Source organism: Neopsephotus bourkii, unplaced genomic scaffold, assembly GCF_033783945.1.
Source record: "Neopsephotus bourkii isolate Nb327-2 ecotype Australia unplaced genomic scaffold, CSIRO-AGI_Nbou_v1 NB_168, whole genome shotgun sequence".
NCBI classification, from domain to species: domain Eukaryota; kingdom Metazoa; phylum Chordata; class Aves; order Psittaciformes; family Psittacidae; genus Neopsephotus; species Neopsephotus bourkii.
This window is the reverse complement of record NW_026900684.1, coordinates 11,470,807-11,489,732: the sequence shown is the minus strand read 5'-3', so window position 1 is coordinate 11,489,732 and position 18,926 is coordinate 11,470,807. Positions and strand designations below refer to the sequence as shown.

The following is an 18,926-nucleotide window of genomic DNA, read 5'->3' as shown; positions in this document are numbered from 1 at the left end:
GCTTTCTGTCTTTGCTTAGTATATTAAGTAGAGCTACTTAACAACAGATAACAGCATGCTTATGTTATTTCTGTGGATCATTATTACTATTGCTCTGCTACCACTTTCCTAACCTTTTTTATTCCTTTGTACATCAGTCTGTAATACACACATGACAACCACCGGAAATGTAGATGTTTTTATGGCTTTCTGCTTCATTACTCAGTTTGTTCCAAAGCAGCCCCTCACACACTGAATGTTTTCTCTTACCAGTGTTTTCATAACAAGAATAAGGAAGGGAGGGAGGGGGAAGACAGGAATGGTGAAGGATGGGTTTTGATGGTGGTGGGGTTGTAATGGGACTTGTGAAGAGGCGACCTGACTCAGCATGTTTCAGCATACAAGGGCTGGCAGTGGCATCCAAGTTCTTTCCTTTTATATACAACAAATAATCCTTGAACACACCTGTCACTGGAATACGAGTGCACGGAAACAACCCCCTTTCTGTTATCCTTCCCAGTGACACGAGGAAAGGTAGAAGCAATGCCAAAAGTACCAAGTAACAAACACAGGCACTATTGTTTTTACATACCGTGTTTGAAGGTGAAACCAGATGCTGAGGTTTAAAACAACCTATACTAAGAAATGAAACAAACTCGCCTCTGATACAGTGGTTTTCGGCTGCTCATAAATTAGTATCTCCTTTACAAAGGGTGGATCTGGGACACTTCGTTGTCCAGCTCAAGATGGCTAACATTTTTTGTTTCCTTTTAAATCTGTAGCTCAGTGGCAACAACCATCTCAAACGACCAAGCCAAAGAAGGTGCGGCCTTCAGCTAGCAGATACGCTGCACTGTGTGACCAAGGACTAGACATCAAAGCAGCTTTCCAGCCTGAAGCAAATCCAGTCCACCTGACAATGCAGTCTGGCTTGGTAGAGAGCGATGACCTGTAGATTCAACCACCACTTCCATCATTTTCTTTCAAAGCAGAAACACTGAAAGCCACTGCCTTGACCAATGATACTCCTATGTCACTTTATGCAAAGGCAGACACCTTCAAGTACAAAAGATAAACAACAAACACAATAAGCATATATTTCTTATTCATTATACCAAATTAGAATAGGTAGATTATTAATGGAATTGTACACACTGCACAACAAATCACATTCACCCGTTCCTTATACCTAAGTTGCTTCAGCTCTTACAAATAACCCTTTTCATAAAGGCCAAAATACATCAGAGAGTCAGATTTTTTCAGACGAGAACACTGTTTATCACTACATGCCTTCATAAGCAGTAAGTAGATGTTACACAACCTTAATGGTGCAAGATGTTTTACTTGAGGCCGTTTGATCACAAAGAAAATCAGAATGTGTGGTTGCTGACAGTTCTAAACTAGCACTGCACTCTGATAGCTACAGTGAACAAGTGCAATATTATTGTAAGAGTAAACCAGGAAGGGACAAGAAAGAGACACACAAGCAGATGCTGTGTCTCTGCAAACTGCTTTCTAGTCTACAAGGAAAAAAATATTTTGCCTTAAACACTGTTAGTGTGGACAATTCTGTACAGCAGCATCAACACTGCAGTTTTAAGTTCTTCTCTGTTTTTGATTTTACCATTCAGGAGGAGGCTTACTTACAAGCACACAGCCAAGACAGGTCAAGCATAAGTAATTTAACAGCTTAGAGGTAACAAAGAGCTGACAGGTAATAACAGTCTCCTCCAAACTACGACTGTTGGTAACTAGATGGGGAAAACATGCTGTCAGTATGACCCACTGCAGTGGCTTACTGCAGGGGGTGGGAGGGGGACAGGGCAGAGGCTGAAACTCTGTGCATTTCCTGAACACAGCCTGTAACCTTGTAATGCTCCCATTCCCAAATTGGAATTTCTGAGGGGAGCTGGATCCTAGGGAGTGTATGTGTGGGATGTTCGACTGTTTAAAGCTTGTGTGATGTGCCTGAGGATTTTAGAAATGTATAGTAAGTGAAAAATGGGTTGAGACTGCAATATGAATTTAAATGACAAGTATACACCACAGAGCGTGCAGATCTGAGGAAGTAGAACATGAAGATGGACAAAACCAACATCAAATTCGTGCCTTTTTTTCCCCCTTAACTTAGCACGTGTCTCTGGTAGGTTTTTTTCCTTCTCCTGTCATTTTCCTGTAGCCTTTTTACTGGGTAGAGTCTGTGCGCCGTAGGTGAAAAGCCTGAAGGCTGCATTCAGAAAGCAAGGCAAACCCACCTGAACTGGAGCCCCACCTAAGTCAGATGTGACTTGGTAGTTTTAAAGTGGAAGCAAATGAATTTCAGAGGAAGGGGAGAGAAGGATGGAAGAATTACTAGGCCTGACAAGGAAAACAAGCATGTGATGGTACGAGCTACAATACTTTGCTATGAAAGGAAAACACTGTATTCCTTATATGAAGCACATATATGGTATCTTCCATTATTTATAATAAAAGTGTTGAAATCTTTTATCTCAGTTCAGTTATTCAGAAGTCCTGTACTTAGGGGTTTTGTTTTTTTAATTCTGTAATTGTGTACACCATATACTGCATTACTGCTATACGTGTATTGCTTTGTAAGTACACAAAGTTTGTGTTGTGTTTTAGTGGCTAATAAACGTTAGCACATACGGTAGTACAATTCTGGTGCAGGATATGACCAGTTTTGGGGATCGTTAATCTAGATTAACGTCATAGTCTGTCATCTGGGAGTAACTGATTCTATTCTAGAGGAAGTATGTCATATCATTTGCCAAATTCTTCTCGACTGTGACATGCCAACTGACTTTTTTGTTTCGCTTCACTAGCATTATTTTGCCACCTTTTATTTGTATTTATAAAAAATGTATTATCATTACTTTGGATTGTTGTGCTGACATAATGTGGGTTTAACATCAATAAATATTACACAAATAGAAAGGTTTCCTCTGGTAAAGGCTATTAACTGTCTCAGTACAAGACATTTTAAATATTATCATACAGACACAGCACCAAGAAATTACCAGAATTTATCAGAACACTGGTTGTGACCCAGAATCTTGTTTAAACAAGATAAATTCTGAGAAACCTTTGCCCAGTGAAAGCACTTGAAGATGCTTTTTGCAATAGGTTAGAAAAGATGCAGGTCTATTCTGTGTGTCCAGAAATTGCAATATGACATCACTCACAAGTAAGGGCATACGCCGAATGCAGCTAAATTTAGTCCTCTAACAAGGCAATATCAAAATGAAAACCATAAAAAGTTAAGATTTACTTGTAAAACCCTGAATATTGACTCGCTTCCCCTTTCTGCGCAAAGATAGCATGAAAGATGCAAGATAGATAATACTTTTTTTTTTTTAGGCTTGGATTTCAAGCATTGATCACTACAACCAGAATTCTCTCAGCACTTAAGTGAGTACTGACATTATGGGTGATCCTGCAGCTGAAGGCAGTGGAGCCCTGTCTGCTTACAGTGAATTTGTCTTTGGCCCAGAGATTAAAAAGCTGGGACTGCTCTTGTGAGCTGGCTGAAGATGATGAGGTCATCATCACATTTTGCCTCTGTATATATGTACAGACACACTTAAGTAGTAAATCACATCTCTAAGCAGCAAAGTTGTTTTTATGGAAACATTCAGCTGTACTGTTACTTAGTTACTGGGACTGTTTGGGTTTACAAATTCAGAGATAGAAGCGTGGCACAAGAAAATGACATGCTTTCCAAGCCAGAAATCTGAAATTCTTGGAAGCATCAAAGTAACGTTCAGAAGTTTAATCTCTCTCCACCAATTCCAAAGATAGACAGTATGACCTGAAAGCGTACTTCATCATTTTATAGGACCAAAAAAAGAAGTCCTAGCTTTGTGCAAGACTTCAAATTATTTAGGAAGCTCATCACTCCAAGCACATTCAGAGCAATGGAGGAGTCAGTGCAACTCCATTCAGGATGATGACAGACGCTTCTGTCAAGATGATTACTAACAGTGAGGTGCAAAATTCCACATGCATGAGGGTTTTTCAGCTGGTAGTGTTACTTAACACACAACACCTTTATCTTGCACCTTCACAACAGCTGCACCCTTTAGTTAACATACACCATCTTTTTCCATCACCACCCACTGGCTGTTGGGGACCAAAACCTAGTATAGTCCAGTTTGAAACCCTACCTTATACATCATAGCTGCTTTCTGTATTGCAATTAGCTTGTATTTAATAAACACCTTGATTCTCCACATGTGGGCAACTACATCCTTATCTGTGCAAGAAGCCCAAAGAGATTTAATACATAAGCAAGTACTTCATGAGCTCGTATTACCCATCATGTCATGATGCTGAGGGGATGGCTGCATGTTCTGGCTGTCTGACACAGCTGCCAAGCCCACGTGGTACAGTAGAGAGGGACTGGAAACGCCTGCTCAATCATGCCCGTTGGTGACAGACCTGATTCACAACTCCGATGTACATGCAAGAGGCAGGATTTGCTGAGATGTAGCTCCCTTTCTCCTGAACCAGCTAAAAGAAAAAATCCCTCCCCCTGCACAGTTTCTCTGTCTAAACCCAACTGAGCACACAAGACACATGAGGTAGATGAGAACACAGCTCCTGCCCCAAGCAATTTACAGTCTGTTCCAGCCAGCACACTGTATTCTTTCAAATGTCTTAAAGCTTGTAACTTTAATTCTGAACTAAAGACACAGTTCGCACCCTTTTACAGAAGTGATTAATACATTAATTAATCTCATCTGCACTGAACCTCTAATAAAATAGCAAGTGTTTGGAACCTAACACTGAGCAAAAATGCCAGGCTCCAAGCAACAGTACCTGTGCTCAGTGATTTCAGCAGCTATATGGTGGATGAAGAGTAAGGAACTTCAGCCCAACACCATCAAGAATCAGAAATGTCTGCTTTGTAAAACTGCAGTGCAACAGGTAAACCCTGGGGAAGGGTCAGGTCTCACTACCACTGTCACTTTCTGGTTCTGTAGTACCATAAATGGGCCAGAGGCAGCTGCAGAATGAGAAAGGAGAAAAACATAACAGCACATGGACACTGCTCAGAATGATTACACTGCTTACGGCAGGAACTCGGCAACTAAGAGGACTGGGGTGGCCTCACACTAAGAGGACTGGGGTGGCCTTTTTTTCACCTGATCGGTTCTGTTTTACACACACAACAAAACATACCCTCAAGTCTCTTTTTGGCCAACTCTTGGCCCAGACATCACAGAGCATTTCTACAGAGAACCACAAGTACAAAACTACAATGTCAAAGACAGGATCTTTCCTAGCTGCTGCAAAAGGTGGTGAAAATACCTCGGAACACTTCCCATACAGCAGACTACACACCTTGCTTTTATTGCAGACTGAGAACTAGTGGATTTTAGGTACGGCTTTTACCTGCAACACTTGTCTGAGTATCTCTTGCAGTCATTGTGGAAAGGGCCTGCCTAAAAGAAAACCCTGCACTACTCTATAGTATAATGGACTACTCTGGTTTTATTACTGCATTAGCTCACTTCCTTCTACAACACTTCAGAATCAGATTCACAGAACATTTTTGTAATAAAGCCACAATAAACGTTTTATTAAATTCTGTATTAACCTCAGCTGTACAATCTCTGACTGATTACTAATTCATGTTTATTCTATATATGTTATTGTAGAGTAAACAAAAACCTAAAATCAAATGTAATTCTATCAGCGCAATTGTTAGTCAATCCAGTGAGGTCAAACTGTACGTGACTTATGTCATTTCAGGTATGGAACAACAGCAGCCCCCAACAATTTCAGTTTGTAAATGTCCAGAACCACTTTCCACTAGGCAAAAGGCACCACGCTGCCAATAGAAGCAAGGATTTAACAGAAAACTTAGCAAACAGCTTTGCAAAACTGTGTTGTAAATTAACCTCACTAATATTTACAGACCAACTGAATATGGCTTCACTGCGGAGCAGAAAGCTTAGCGTAAGCTCCACTTGGTGCTGTGAAAATGATGGTGAACTATAAACCACAGGTGCTCTCTGTTCTATATGCCTTCCAACAAAGAGCTACAAGAACCTGCAGAGAACAGATGCAGTTCCAGTCTACTGCTGCAAGAGACATCTCACCATCTAAAATCATATGTGCACACTAAATGGCACCTACACAAACCCAGGCAATATCTATATTGTTTCATAGGCCTGCAGGAAATGTTCAGTAGAAATCTACCAACTACCTGAAAAAATAGGCTAAAAACTCAGACCAACAGCATCAGGAATTGAAGCACTGCAACTTCAAGCTTTTAACAAGTCTTCAGCATATAGGCAGAGATTTCTTTACAATACAGCCTCCAACATACAAGTGCAACATGTACTTTTAGCACATTTAGCATTAGAAGTACAGTGCAGGGTGATGTGCAAAGAAGAATTCATAAAACATCAAACCGCTTCCCTGCCACGCTTCAGCAGTACCATATAACCAGCTTGCAGCTATTCCTAAACAAATTGTTCCAAAATAACACAGCAATTCCAAACCTGCCAACATGCCAGCCCATCTCAGCAGTGTCAGCCCCACTGTGAGCAAGGGGAGTGACATCCACACAGCTCCTCTGGCTCAGAGTTAGCTCAGTGACATCTGCTCCCACTGACATTATCCCAATGTGCATATGATGATAGTAAGGTTCAGTAGCTTTTACCTGTATATTGTCTTAACGTGTTTGACATCATCATACCCAAATTGGCAATTTCTTACCAGATTCAAGTAGGATTTTGATTTTACAAAACTGGTAACAACAACGCCAGCCATCAATTTTGTATCTACACAGGCACTTCCCTGAAACTATAGAGATACACTAACCAACTCATTACCGATGTAGCAATGCCTTAGGATAGACTGCCCTCAGGAGGCCAGAATGAAGTCTCTTCATGGGTTTAACATTCACTCAGCACACGGTAACTCAGCAAAGTTTATATGCTTGTGTTACCATAAAGGAAAGTCTGCAGAAGCTGTCCCCCACAACAGCTCCTACTCATAGCTGCAATATTTAAAGAACAAACAAGCAAACAATCCAACCCCCACCAGCAGTCTGTGTTCTGCTAGAAATTTCTACTGATGATAATCATAGAATCACAGACTTGTCTGGATTGGAAGGAGCCCAAAAGATCACCTGGTTCCAACCCCCTCTCATGAGCAGGGACACCTTCCACAAGACCAGGCTGCTCGAGGCCCCATCCAGTCCATGAGTTGCAATATATGCCTCAGAAGCAGGAAAAGACTAAAACAGTGAGTTCGCTACAGCAAGTTATAAACTACAAACACATTTCTTGAGAGAAAAGCAGCAGGATGGCTCCAATGATCTATCTAGGAGAAAGGAAGCATGAGAGCAGTCCATCATCTTCCCAAACACTAGAAAAATGCAAAGAAGAAATACAAAACAATAAACTTTCCAGGCCTACAGTGTGCTCCAACTAAAGCCCAGAACATGCAAATCCCACTATTTACGAAGTTTAAACTGAATCAAACGTCAAGTCAACAGAACGGTTTTAAGTTTCCTAACCTGGCAGTGACAAGGCAAGGCACATAAGTGGGTAAATACCACAACACACAGTCTTTTAGCAAGCATTTCACTTCTGAAGCAGGAATCCAGCTGAGTTAAAAAAACCCAAATCAGTAATTCTAGATGAATCAGAATGGGGGCTGCTGTACAAGAGGACTGTGAGCTGAATTAAATGACAGCTGCAGAAGTAGCCACCCTCAAAACATGCCTTGGTGACCTCTCCAGAAATTCTGGGAGATGGTGAAAGGGAACATAGGTACCATTGTGGGGCAGGAGAAAAGATCTGGAATAAAATGTGGACTAAGTTAAAGACCAGACCTGGGTAGCAGCTTTCTTTAAAATGCTCCTAAAGGCAGATGATGAAGTTTCAATGCAAGCCTGAAAACAGCTGTAGGAAGAGGGGTATGGATTCTTTAGGAACTGCAGAAACATGTAGTGGGAGTTTGTAAAACAGTTAATTCTAAACAACAACAAGAAGAAAGTAGGAAGATGTATTTAAGAAGAGATTATAGGAATTTTAAGCAAGATAGCACATGAAGAAACATCAGATGAGTAAGAGCACATGCTCTCACTTCCACTAGGAGTGGAATCACAGGAACTCTGTATGTCTATTAAGAGAGTGGACTGAAGTTTCCCAAACTCAATTGAGAAACAATGGTAAGCCAGTCAAGCATACAGCACTACTCAGGAGCACCCACATGGAAAAAAAACAACCTCAAACCATTCCTATGTAACTTGGCCTACATGCTAGCAGCGCAAGACCTGTTTCTAAATCAAGGAGTGACATAATAGGCATACCCGAAACATGATGGGAGCAAGACAAATAAGCAAGACATTGATACAAAATACACAGGAAAGTCATAATACTAAATATCAATATATTAGCTCATTGGATCATGTATGGATTCCATTTCCAGGCCCTATAATGTAAACTCTGCTGTTAGACAATATTATTAGCCACACATCAGGATGATGGCAGTAGCTATGACATCCAAGGTCTGTAAGGCTAGCAGTGTAACCACCATGAAAGACAACACTTACCAGGAGGTTGGATACATGTCACGCTGAACAGGCCAGGATTGATTTGTTAACATACTTTTTCCCTGCAGCTGATCAGGATCACCCACCTCTGGCTGAGTCAAGGTGCTGTTTTCAAAGACTGGCTTTGGGTGGTTCTATTTCTGCAAGAATATTGACCAAGTTTACTAAACTTCCATAAAAAGGAACATCATAAAATAAGGAAATATGCTAACATGAAACCAAACAGACAAGTCAAACACTAAGATGCAATGCTTGATGACAACACTGAGATTGTACACCCCGAATGTCAGTGTGACTCAATACATGCACTGAACTGATCTGGCTTTGTGGGGAGAGGGAAGCTGACTTGGATTAAAACCTACCAGAATTTAAAAGCCAGCCTTTGTAAAACCAGTTGTCCAGCTTTTGCACTCAAATGGAACTGGTCACTGAATGTAAAATTTATAGGCAGATCAGCATATACAGGAACAATCTACAAATGTGCATTCACACCCAAACACTGCCCCAGGAACAGGAACCTGCCTAATGAGGCAAGGAGATGATCAAAATAAAAAGCAAAGTGTTCAGGGAAGGCCACAGAGAAAAAAAAATCCCCAAACTCTGAACAAAACCTGGAATCAGAGTTTGGTGCCATGCGGATCTTGATGAAGGGTTTACTCCTCAGAGCAAAACACCAGCAGAGTTACAGAGGAAGAGTGACAAATGGCCAGGGCTGGGGACTATCACTCCCTAATTCTAAAGGAAACTTCTGGGTTAAAACTGCCTCATTATCAAATGACTGGAAAATGGGAAAAGTGACAGCAAGCTTTTGGGAGTTTAGTGGGTGGAATGATCACCTGTTTTTTCAGAAGAGATCCCAGAGGGATGCAGGAATCGACAGACTAATTGTATTTTTCTGTACTTGGCAAACTGCCAGAAATTGTTCTAAAGCCATAAAAACAAGTGGGTAAACATACCTAGGAAAGTCAGAGTTGCTTTGAAAAGGCAAGTAATGTTTGATAAACATTTTAGAGTTCTTCTGAAGACTAAAAAGAGATGAGAGTAAGCAAATCTAATACAGCACGCTTAAAATCCTGAAAGACATCTGACATATTCCCTTGCTAAAAACCATTAAAGATGCAGGGATGCCAAAAAGAAGGAGCTGTTGCATCAGTAAACTGTTTAAAGATAGAAAAGAAAGGGTGTGAATCAGCAGTCATTCTTTCCTAAGGACATGGACTGCCAACAGACCACCACAACTTTGCTGGGGCTAGCAAAGTACAACCTATTCATAAGGGTTGTGAGACAGCAAACTCTGAAGCCCACAGTACATGCCAGTAGCACAAAGTTACTCAAAGTAATAAGGGGATGAAGGAATTAAACAAAATAATTGCAGAACTAAGGAAATTGGTGTCAAAACCAGCAGACTAAATTCACTGTAGATAGATGAGAACAATTCACACTGGGGAAATACAAAAAAATCAGACCTAAATACATAGGTAAGGAAACAGACTCAGGACTGAGTTACTGTTCTTATATAGCTTCTGAAAATGTAAGTGTAAAGGTTAGGAAAAGGCAAAACAACTAGGCATTATTTTTGGAAGCAATATAAAACAAAACATAGAACATCCTATGGTTTGTTGGTTTATATTCTTTTTTAATAAATTCAGGTTTTAATCACACATATAAACTAAAAACGTCATTGCAAATAACTTACTTAACATTCCCTTACTCAACAAAACAAGGGATAATAAGAATTAGGGTCAGAACTCACTATGAGGAAATTATTTCTAGCTTCTTACCTTTGGCTTCTGGTCAACACGTGTCACACAGGCTTTGCTTACAACATACTAAAGAGAGGTATGGGCAGCAGCCAAGTTACTGACATATTACCACTCAACTAGTAAAAACACGAGTACCAGCTGTCTTTCCCCACCTTTTTCTGAAGGCACCTCCAGTGCCTTTCAAAAAGAATCCATCTATTCTCTAACCAATTCTTTCTATTAAAGAGAAATATAATTAGCAATTATATTCTTGGTGCAAAGACATCTTTGTGTCGGCAAATAACATCAGCAACAAACACCACCTCTCTACAAAGAGATAACAAGAAGATAAGGACTGCTGGAAGGACTACCTTAGCAGTATTTTATATTCCAAGGTAGTAACACAACCAACTGTAAAATCCCCTGAAAACACAACCATTCCTTATACTATTTCTCAATACATACCTGTGAGAAGCTTGAACATGCACTGTTTTCTGGCCCAAAGACAAGATTTCTCAGCTGCACAAAGGAAGAAAATCTCAGACTTTAAAGAGACACAAAGTTATCATCAATGATATCTCTTCTTTCTGTACTTTGGCTTGTGCCAAGATGGGAAGCAATTTCAAAACCTGAATCAACACCTGGATCGTCATGCAATGAACACTGGGGCTAAGAAGTGAAGGTCCTAAACCACATTCATAGTTTTCTTCAGAGATGATGAAAGCATCAATTATCAAAAATTACTTGGTCTCAATAGAAAAGCCTGAGGTCAACTTTTTGGTGATTTTTCAGGAAGAGGGAAACAGTCAGGATCATTTCCAGCTGAATAATTACTCTGCTTCAAAAGCTGTTTTGAATAAAATAAATGGCTATTTTATTGACTGTACATACATATTAAAAAGCATCAACACAACAGTTGAGCTGAGTGTTCAAGAAGATACACAGCAAAATACCTTAACTCCACACTTTGGAAGTGATACGTGTTTTCTAAACATCCTGAGTCACTGAAAATCCTTTTGTGCAGCAAGGTCTGCAGCTGTATTGCTCACACCAGTGCACGTACAGATCAAACTCAGAATATTACAGAAATCAGCAACTCCAGCAACCAAGCAACAGTCCTTCAACATACACACACACACACACACAAGTGCTACTGGACTGAGTGCTGTACACATTCAAGAAAGGAACTAAGCAGGTTTTGTCTTTATAAAAGCATACTGCATATAATTAGATGTCCTAAAGGCAATGCAGGTATACTTAAGAACCAGAAGCTCACAGCTTTGTAGTGTTAGCTACAAACAAAAACCCAAAGGAAACTTTGTAGGGACTAGCTGAAGAGAATAAAAATGTATGCCATTTGCAGTCTTTGCCCTACATGAAGAACTTGATGCAATCATATGTGCCAACCAATAAACATGCCTCCACACTTTATTAACTTTAGTGTAACATGATCATTTGAAGAAAACCTCCACTTTATCCCAAATTCAGAACATGACTTCATGAAAATATAGTGCTTTAAAAAAGTATCAGCATGTTACTTAAAACTATCACCATAGCAAAAACCAGATCTTTTTCAAATTGTTAGATACACAGTTGCCTTGTGAAATCCTCACAGAACTTTCTTTGCAGGCTCTCTCCTTTTACTGCACACACAGACTTCATAATACCAAATGAACTCTTTCAGGTAGCTGAATATACACACTGGACTTTAACACTGCTGAATTTCTCTTCTGGCTAAGTAATGTCAAGTCAATTACATACATCAATCTTCAACTAATTTTCACCCCTCTCCCTTTGATCAATATATATACATATATTACCAAAGTCAGTACTTATTGAAGGTAGTACTTAAGTCATAAGCTGCAAGCCCCCATCTACAACTAGAATACTCCCTGTAACATAGGGGGTCTCCAGAAGAAAGACAACAGCTTGTGCAACTTCATGAGGCTCTCCAAATCTTCCAAGGAGAATTGCTTGCTTCAACTGATCTTCTTCCAAATGAGCAGTCATCTCTGTGTGAATAAAGCCTACGAGAGAAGAGATATTTGAAGAGTTACCTAACCTTAAACTAAAATTCTTTAGTGCATTTTCCCCAGAATGCTTCGAAGTGAAATGTACCACCAGGATTCAGCACCAGCTACCATTCTTCAAAGTCAATCCACATCATTTAATGGCTAAGACCAGTTTTTTATCTAACTATTAAAATGTCTTCTGGTTTTGGGAGCACTGATGTAATAATCAAAAAACACAGATCTATAAAAGTCTTTTGGTTTAGGGGTTTGGGTTTTTTGTTTTGTTTAAAAATGGGTAACTAAAATTGGGTCCCAAGCCCATATTTAGTATCACTTTTCTGAAAGATAAAATACACTCATTTCACCACAACATTCTCAATAAAAACACAAGTATGGAATCTCTGGAAAAAAACCCAAACAAACCTACAGCTTGCAAGTGTTTCCGTTACATTTTAGAACTTACAACAGCATTTGAATGATTTCTATTATAGCACTCATTTGAAGAATATTTCTTGACATTTTTAAAGGACATTTCTGTCCTTTAAACTTTCAGTTACCTGAGATTCAGTTTTCCGCCTGCTGCACTTCTCTTCATGTAAGCTGCAGCTACATAAAGAGGTGATTTTACCTGCTTTCTAGCTGCCACCAAGAAGGTAAAGTCTCCATTTTGCTTTCCACTGCACAACTCTGCCCCTTTATGATGGCTCTGGACCCTTCAGTGAGCTGCTCAACTCACTAAACAATGAAGAATTATTCCTGCCTAGTACACAAGCTAACCTGCTTTATGTAGCGGTCTGAAAGGCATCAGAGGTAGCGCAAGGCAAGCAGCAGAATACACACCTATGAGTGGAAAAAGTCAGAAAAGACAGAAAAGGTTTTTCCTTATGGGTGGCAGTTTGCTTTGACTTGATCACCTTGTGAAACCACAGCCTTGTCCTCACAGAACTTTCTTTCCAGACTCTCTCCTTTCACTACAGGGAGAGACAGGGATGCTTCCATGCCAGCTTCTCATGGTCTTTCAAGTTTCTCTAATAACGTATAAGCATTCTCTAGCAGGAGATGAAGGCAGCTGTCTATAATTAGTTCTAATCCTTCCATTGGCAAGGACGGCAGGTTTTGAAGGAGGAACAAAGAAAAAAGACATTTATTGTGTAATAATGGATAGACGAACAGGTAAACACTCTTCCAAATTTCTCAGTGTTCCCTTAAAAAGACTGAGGGTTTTGTAAAATAATGTATTATGCTTTAAACTTATAACAATACATTAAAAACATTTGTTTTCAAAAGTTGACAAAAATAATAGCGATTTCTCTTAAGTTACTTTCAGAGTACAGCAAATATCCAGAAGTCTTGATGTAAGGAAACAGCCAAGGATGTAGGAATCAACCAAAACTTACCTGGAGCAACCACATTGACTCGAATTTGCTTTTTCGCTACTTCTTTAGCAAGGGATCGTGAAAATCCAACTAATCCTGCTTTGGTAGCACTATAGACACTTTGACCAGAGTTGCCTTTAAGTCCTACAACACTGCCTAGAAATAAACATCAAAGAGAAGATTAAATTACTAATTTGAAATCTTGTACTAGATCCATCATTTTAGTTTTATATTTGGAATGGAAAATGAGATTACACGAAAAGGAATTAAAAGTACATTACTAAATGTACTTTATAGCCTACTGCTGGGGTAAGCAAATCCCTCAATTATCTGTGATTTTTGTGGAATCCATATATCTTACGCTGACAAACAGGCACCAGGAGAGGAAGATGAAAAGCTTCCTAAAAAATATCCTTGCACAGGAGAAAAAAAAACAAAACAGAAAGAAACCAACTGTACCTATTTGACTCTTAGCTACTGACCAGCAGCTGGCAGATTAAGCTATTGAAAGAGATGATAAAGAATGGTAACATTTTTTTTTTTATTCAATAAAACTTAATCTCTGAGGCATTTACTACTGAAACAAGATGGTTTTACATTTAGAAGTTGCTGAAATTACACAAAAGAATAAGCATTCATAAAGAAATGCTAAATACAGAATGTCTAATTACAAAGAAAATAAGTCAATTGCAACAAGTGTCATTTCAATATGTTACACCTGCTAAGCCTTCCTAGAAAACTAGTTCATAGAATTCCACTTGGTTAGATAAGGAACTTACCTATATTGACAATAGCACCTCCCTGTTGCTGAATCATGTTTTTTACAGCAGCTTTGCATGTCAACATTGTTCCCAAAAGGTTAGTGTTAATCTGGGCTACCATATCTTCAGTCTTGGTTCTCAGTAACAAACCATCCCTGACAAACAGACAAAGGAAATCCAGAAATAACTCACTGTGCAACCCCAATGATCACATTTACTCATAATAAAATATGACTGATGGAGTATCAATGGGGATTTATATGGTTCTATACATTCTAGCATTCAAAACTGTGACACTGCAAGAAAAAAGCTAGCTTTGCTTCTGGTAACAAAGCCTCCTTTGCAGAGAGGTATCAAACATTGTTTTGGATTATTTCAGGGGGAAGAAGGGGAAGAAGGAAGAATTGAGGGGGAACTCAAACTCAATGCAGAAACTACAGTGAAACTTGTATCTTAGATGTCATTACTGTCATCAGGAACAAAACATCAGTGAGCACTTCATGCTGTTTTCAGATGTACTCATTAACAACACATTACGTGCAAAGGTCCTTAGCACTTTACAATAAGAAGCTGTCATCCAGAGTTACATATAATCTTGTAACAAGTAACTAACCTGTTGATCCCAGCTGCATTAACCAAGTAGTTAACAGGACCTAAATTCCTCTGCATCTCCTCAAAAGCATTTTGGACTTCTTGTTCACTGGATACATCACACTTAATTGCCAGATGCCCTGCTATATTGAAATAAAGGCACATCATAATAATAGCTCAAGATGGTATGTTGCTCCTAAACCTCCTTCAGAACTTATCAACTCAATTGCAAAAACAGATGTTGAACTAGTTATAACTTGAGGAACCTATTTAATCTCCAGAGAATTAAATACAGACAATTTTTAAGTATTTATTAGTTATGTGACAATTCCTTGTTTTAAACTTTTGGCCTTTTGAAATCTGAAGTCCAGCATGAGCAGACTGGTCTCAGTTCTGGCTTGGTCAGAAGCCAAGGATGACTCAATTCATACCACCTCCCTGTTGTGGCCTTGAACAATTCCTTTCATCTTAAGATTTGAATCTTGTGGATAGAACAGGCAACATACTTCACTTTCCCAATGAACATTGCAAAAACAAAATTGTACAGCTTTTCTTCCAAATTCCTCAGCCTTTATTTTCCTTTTCATCTCATTAAACGATGAGGTTTATTTAATGACTTATGACTTTTACAACTTACCCAAGCACCGAACACTGAATAAATAACTGCAAAGCAGCAGCACACGTACCACCAAGGCTCCGTGCAGTGGCTTGGGCTACTTCCAGATTTCGACCAATAATCGCCAGGTGGCAGCCTTTCTGTGCCAGTAATTCTGCGACAGCTTTTCCTATTCCCCGGGATCCTCCAAAAATGGCGCAAACCTTTCCCATCTGCAAAAAATAATTCACAAATTTACTTATTGTAAATAAACCATGAATTCCAGGTCAGTATAGCAAGGGAATAACCACTGTTCCTGTCAACATTACGGATTTTACTGGTTTGTAGCACTTTGTAATATCAGATTATAGAATTACTGATGTGTTAATTTCTATTCACCAGAAAATAAATACTTGAACTAAATAAGACACTACTTCTACAAAATGCATTTCATTCTTAATGATTTATTAACTACTAACAAAATTATGTGTGTGATCTAATATTTCAATAGAACAGAATGGTTTGTGTTGGAAAGGACCTCAAAGATCATCTAGCTCCAACCCCCCTACCATGAGCAGGGACACTAATACTAGCATTATGGTAACTTAACAGGTTGATGAAATATATGATTTATATATCTAAAGGCCATAATGTATCATTCAGAAGTTTATTCAAAGCCCTGTAGAAGTTATAACTGTATTGTTTTTGCAAACATTATTACCGTACTAAAGTCATTTAGCCTCAACGTCTCACTCCACCCTAAGTATCTGTGCTGGACATCCACACTGCAAACATTACAGAGCATGACTTGATGCTACTGTATTCACACAAATTTACACAATATTGTATTATTTAATACTAAGTTACACTACATAATGTTTTACCACTAGCCCTAGGTTTTTTTGTTTCTGCCTTTGAAGAAAAATGTAAAAAAAAAAAAAAAAAAGGCACTTTTTGAAATGTGAAAGGATTCTGAAGTACCTCACTTGGATGTTTAGGAAGGAGTGCAAGAAGAAAGTACTTCTGTAGAATGATCTTTTACTCTGCAACAAATAGAAACCAATCAGCTGTTCTGGGAATTCCTGAGGAGCCAGAGGCAAAATCCAAGCACTAGTAATGACTCTCTTTTCCATACATTTGAATAAATCCTTTTTTAACCCAATTATTCTTTGTCTCCATAACATCCTCAGGCAATGAGTTTCATTATTTGTGGAAAAGTACTTCCTTTTGTTCTTAATTTACTGATTAGATACTGTTATGCGTTTCTCGTATCTTCCCCTTACTGTCCATAATTTAAGAGGCTACTCTTCTATATTATATCCTCCCCTCATGTTCTTCAGGTCTATTTAGTTACTTTTTCACATATGGAAGTCATTCTGTATCTCCTTAAAGACTGTTCAAGCTCTTAATCCTGCCAACCTATCTGTTGCCTTAATTAGGCCTATTCTGATATGTGATAACCAGCAGAGCACAGAGTGGTAAGTATACAAGGGCACCATCAGCTCATGCAACAGCATTATGATTTTGGTCTCCTGTGACAGGACCTAAAAGGTCCTTTTCTGTAACAATGCACACATGTTCCTCTGCTTCCACTGGCAAACTGAAATCTCCTTCCTAAGAGCAGGAAGAGGATTAAATACCTGCATCTCAGGTGGTGGCCCTTTCAATAGAACACATACAAAAAAAAATATCCTGTGTGAAGACAATTCCTTAGTGACAAAAATGGGCACCACTGCCTCACCAGAAAGACCAGTCTTCTGGCTTGTCTTCGCTAGGTACCTAAACTGCAAGAGATCAATCAACACGGCTTGAACCCCTGTAACTACAGCTCCTACTGCCTTAGCTGACTAAAGGCACAACCAACCTATGTTTTATTGACAGTTTCTTAGAAACAACGCCTCAGCCTGCCTTCTCTGTCCTAACTGAGCTCTTCTTTACCAGAACTGCCACAACAGCTCTAGGAAGCTCTTGCCTACTCATTGCAGCAAAGCTGTACTAAGATTTCCTCCTTCATATTTTGTTCTTACCAGCACTGGGCACACCTACTCTCTTATTTGTATTTGGAACAGGGAATAATATAGATTAGGAGGGATCTCTGCAAGTCATCTTGTCTAACTCCTCCACCCACAACCAATGTCGTGAACCATTTTATGCTGTTTATAAATGCTGACAGACCTAAATATGTATTTCCTGAATAATTCTGAACATGCTCAGCTACACAGGACCCAAAAAGCTGCCTGTGGGAAGAAAGCTTCCTTCAAACCTGTCATTCTACCCTTCCTGGTCCCGTTGAGAAGGGAAAAAACCTTATGTATTCTACTCCCAGAAAGGATAGTGGAAGTCCCTTCTGTATTAACCAGGTATGTACAGGGAGAGCATAAGGCCTGCTTCCAACACAGCACTACAAAATGTGTGTTTACACACTAAGGAGCCATACAGGTTCTTTGGAGCTGTGACTTAGGAGAAACAAATTGCACTCGCAGTAACGACCCCTATATTCCTCGGTCAAAGAAAGGTGGAGAAAATCAAGTGTCCTTTGAGCACCATTCTCTTCCAGGCCACCTCACAGAGCACACAAAAGTCTGTACCACCTCTGCCTTCTTCGGCCCTTTTCTTTCACAACACTTTGACCCGTGCCCGGGCCGCCCTGCCGCCCACCCCTGCCCCCCTCGGCCGCCTCAGCCCGGCCCTCACTTTCCCTCCAGAGCACCGCCCCAGCCTCGACACTCTCACTGAACCTTTCCTTCCTCCTGCCGCACCCCCCGTTTCTTGGGCTCCCACCAACCTCCTCCGACCCGGGGACTCGCTCCTGGCCCTCCCCGACCGAAGCTCCTCCCCCCTGAGCACCGCCACCCCTGCGGCTCCGCGCCCACCACTGCGTTTGCGCGGCCTCAGCGCGACTCCAGCTCCCACTCCCGCTCCCGGAACGTCTCGGCCCTCGGGCTCAAGGCGGAGCGACCCGCCCGCCTGCCGCGGTGCACGCCGGGACGCGTAGTCAGTGCTCCGCGGCGGTGCCACGGTGGCAAGGCGGCGGGGAGTGGTGTCCGCCTCCCCGCCCTCGCCAGGCGCGGGAGCGCTGCCAGGCGTCCCCGCAGTCGGGAAGGTGGTGCGGCACAGGAGGCTGAGGGAAACACTGCTTTAGGCGCGTTTCAGTTTACCGCCTGGCTTCTGCGGGGCTTTGTGTTTGCATTCTGTCCCAGTTCGGCTCAGGTGGCACAAGTGTACGGAATGATGTAAGGAAACCACCTGTTTGCAGAAGCCGCTACTGCGTGTAGCTGCTGGAGAGGGAGCCCAG

The 18,926-nt window shown here is 40.4% G+C and overlaps 2 protein-coding genes and 1 long non-coding RNA gene across 7 annotated transcripts in view; 1 reads left to right on the top strand and 2 right to left on the bottom strand.

Moving 5' to 3' along the window:
* PALLD (palladin, cytoskeletal associated protein) overlaps nucleotides 1-2,917 on the top strand; it is a 193,728-nt gene extending 190,811 nt beyond the window's left edge. For all 3 annotated transcript variants that reach the window (XM_061372892.1, XM_061372898.1, XM_061372908.1), the window contains one exon: nucleotides 762-2,917. In XM_061372892.1, the coding sequence (XP_061228876.1) occupies nucleotides 762-934 (173 nt within the window). In that variant the 3' untranslated portion in view covers nucleotides 935-2,917. The remainder of the gene's footprint in view (nucleotides 1-761) is intronic.
* Nucleotides 2,462-10,042, bottom strand: LOC133222844 (uncharacterized). The gene is made up of 2 exons (XR_009728392.1): nucleotides 8,555-10,042; nucleotides 2,462-4,987 (listed from the first exon to the last, which is right to left on the bottom strand). It is a non-coding gene; the product is annotated as an uncharacterized LOC133222844 (long non-coding RNA).
* A 1,104-nt stretch (nucleotides 10,043-11,146) lies between these two features.
* Nucleotides 11,147-18,542, bottom strand: CBR4 (carbonyl reductase 4). Of its 3 annotated transcripts, none has more exons than XM_061372929.1 (6): nucleotides 18,505-18,542; nucleotides 15,723-15,864; nucleotides 15,059-15,179; nucleotides 14,464-14,600; nucleotides 13,706-13,840; nucleotides 11,147-12,323 (listed from the first exon to the last, which is right to left on the bottom strand). In XM_061372929.1, exons 2-6 carry the CDS (start codon nucleotides 15,862-15,864, stop codon nucleotides 12,145-12,147), a joined length of 714 nt encoding a protein of 237 aa, XP_061228913.1. In that variant the 5' UTR covers nucleotides 18,505-18,542; the 3' UTR covers nucleotides 11,147-12,144. The 3 variants fall into 3 exon arrangements, with proteins under 3 accessions (XP_061228913.1, XP_061228904.1, XP_061228924.1); XM_061372920.1 differs by having other exon boundaries at nucleotides 18,417-18,536; XM_061372940.1 differs by having other exon boundaries at nucleotides 15,059-15,176; nucleotides 18,417-18,536.
* Nucleotides 18,543-18,926: the final 384 nt, after the last annotated feature.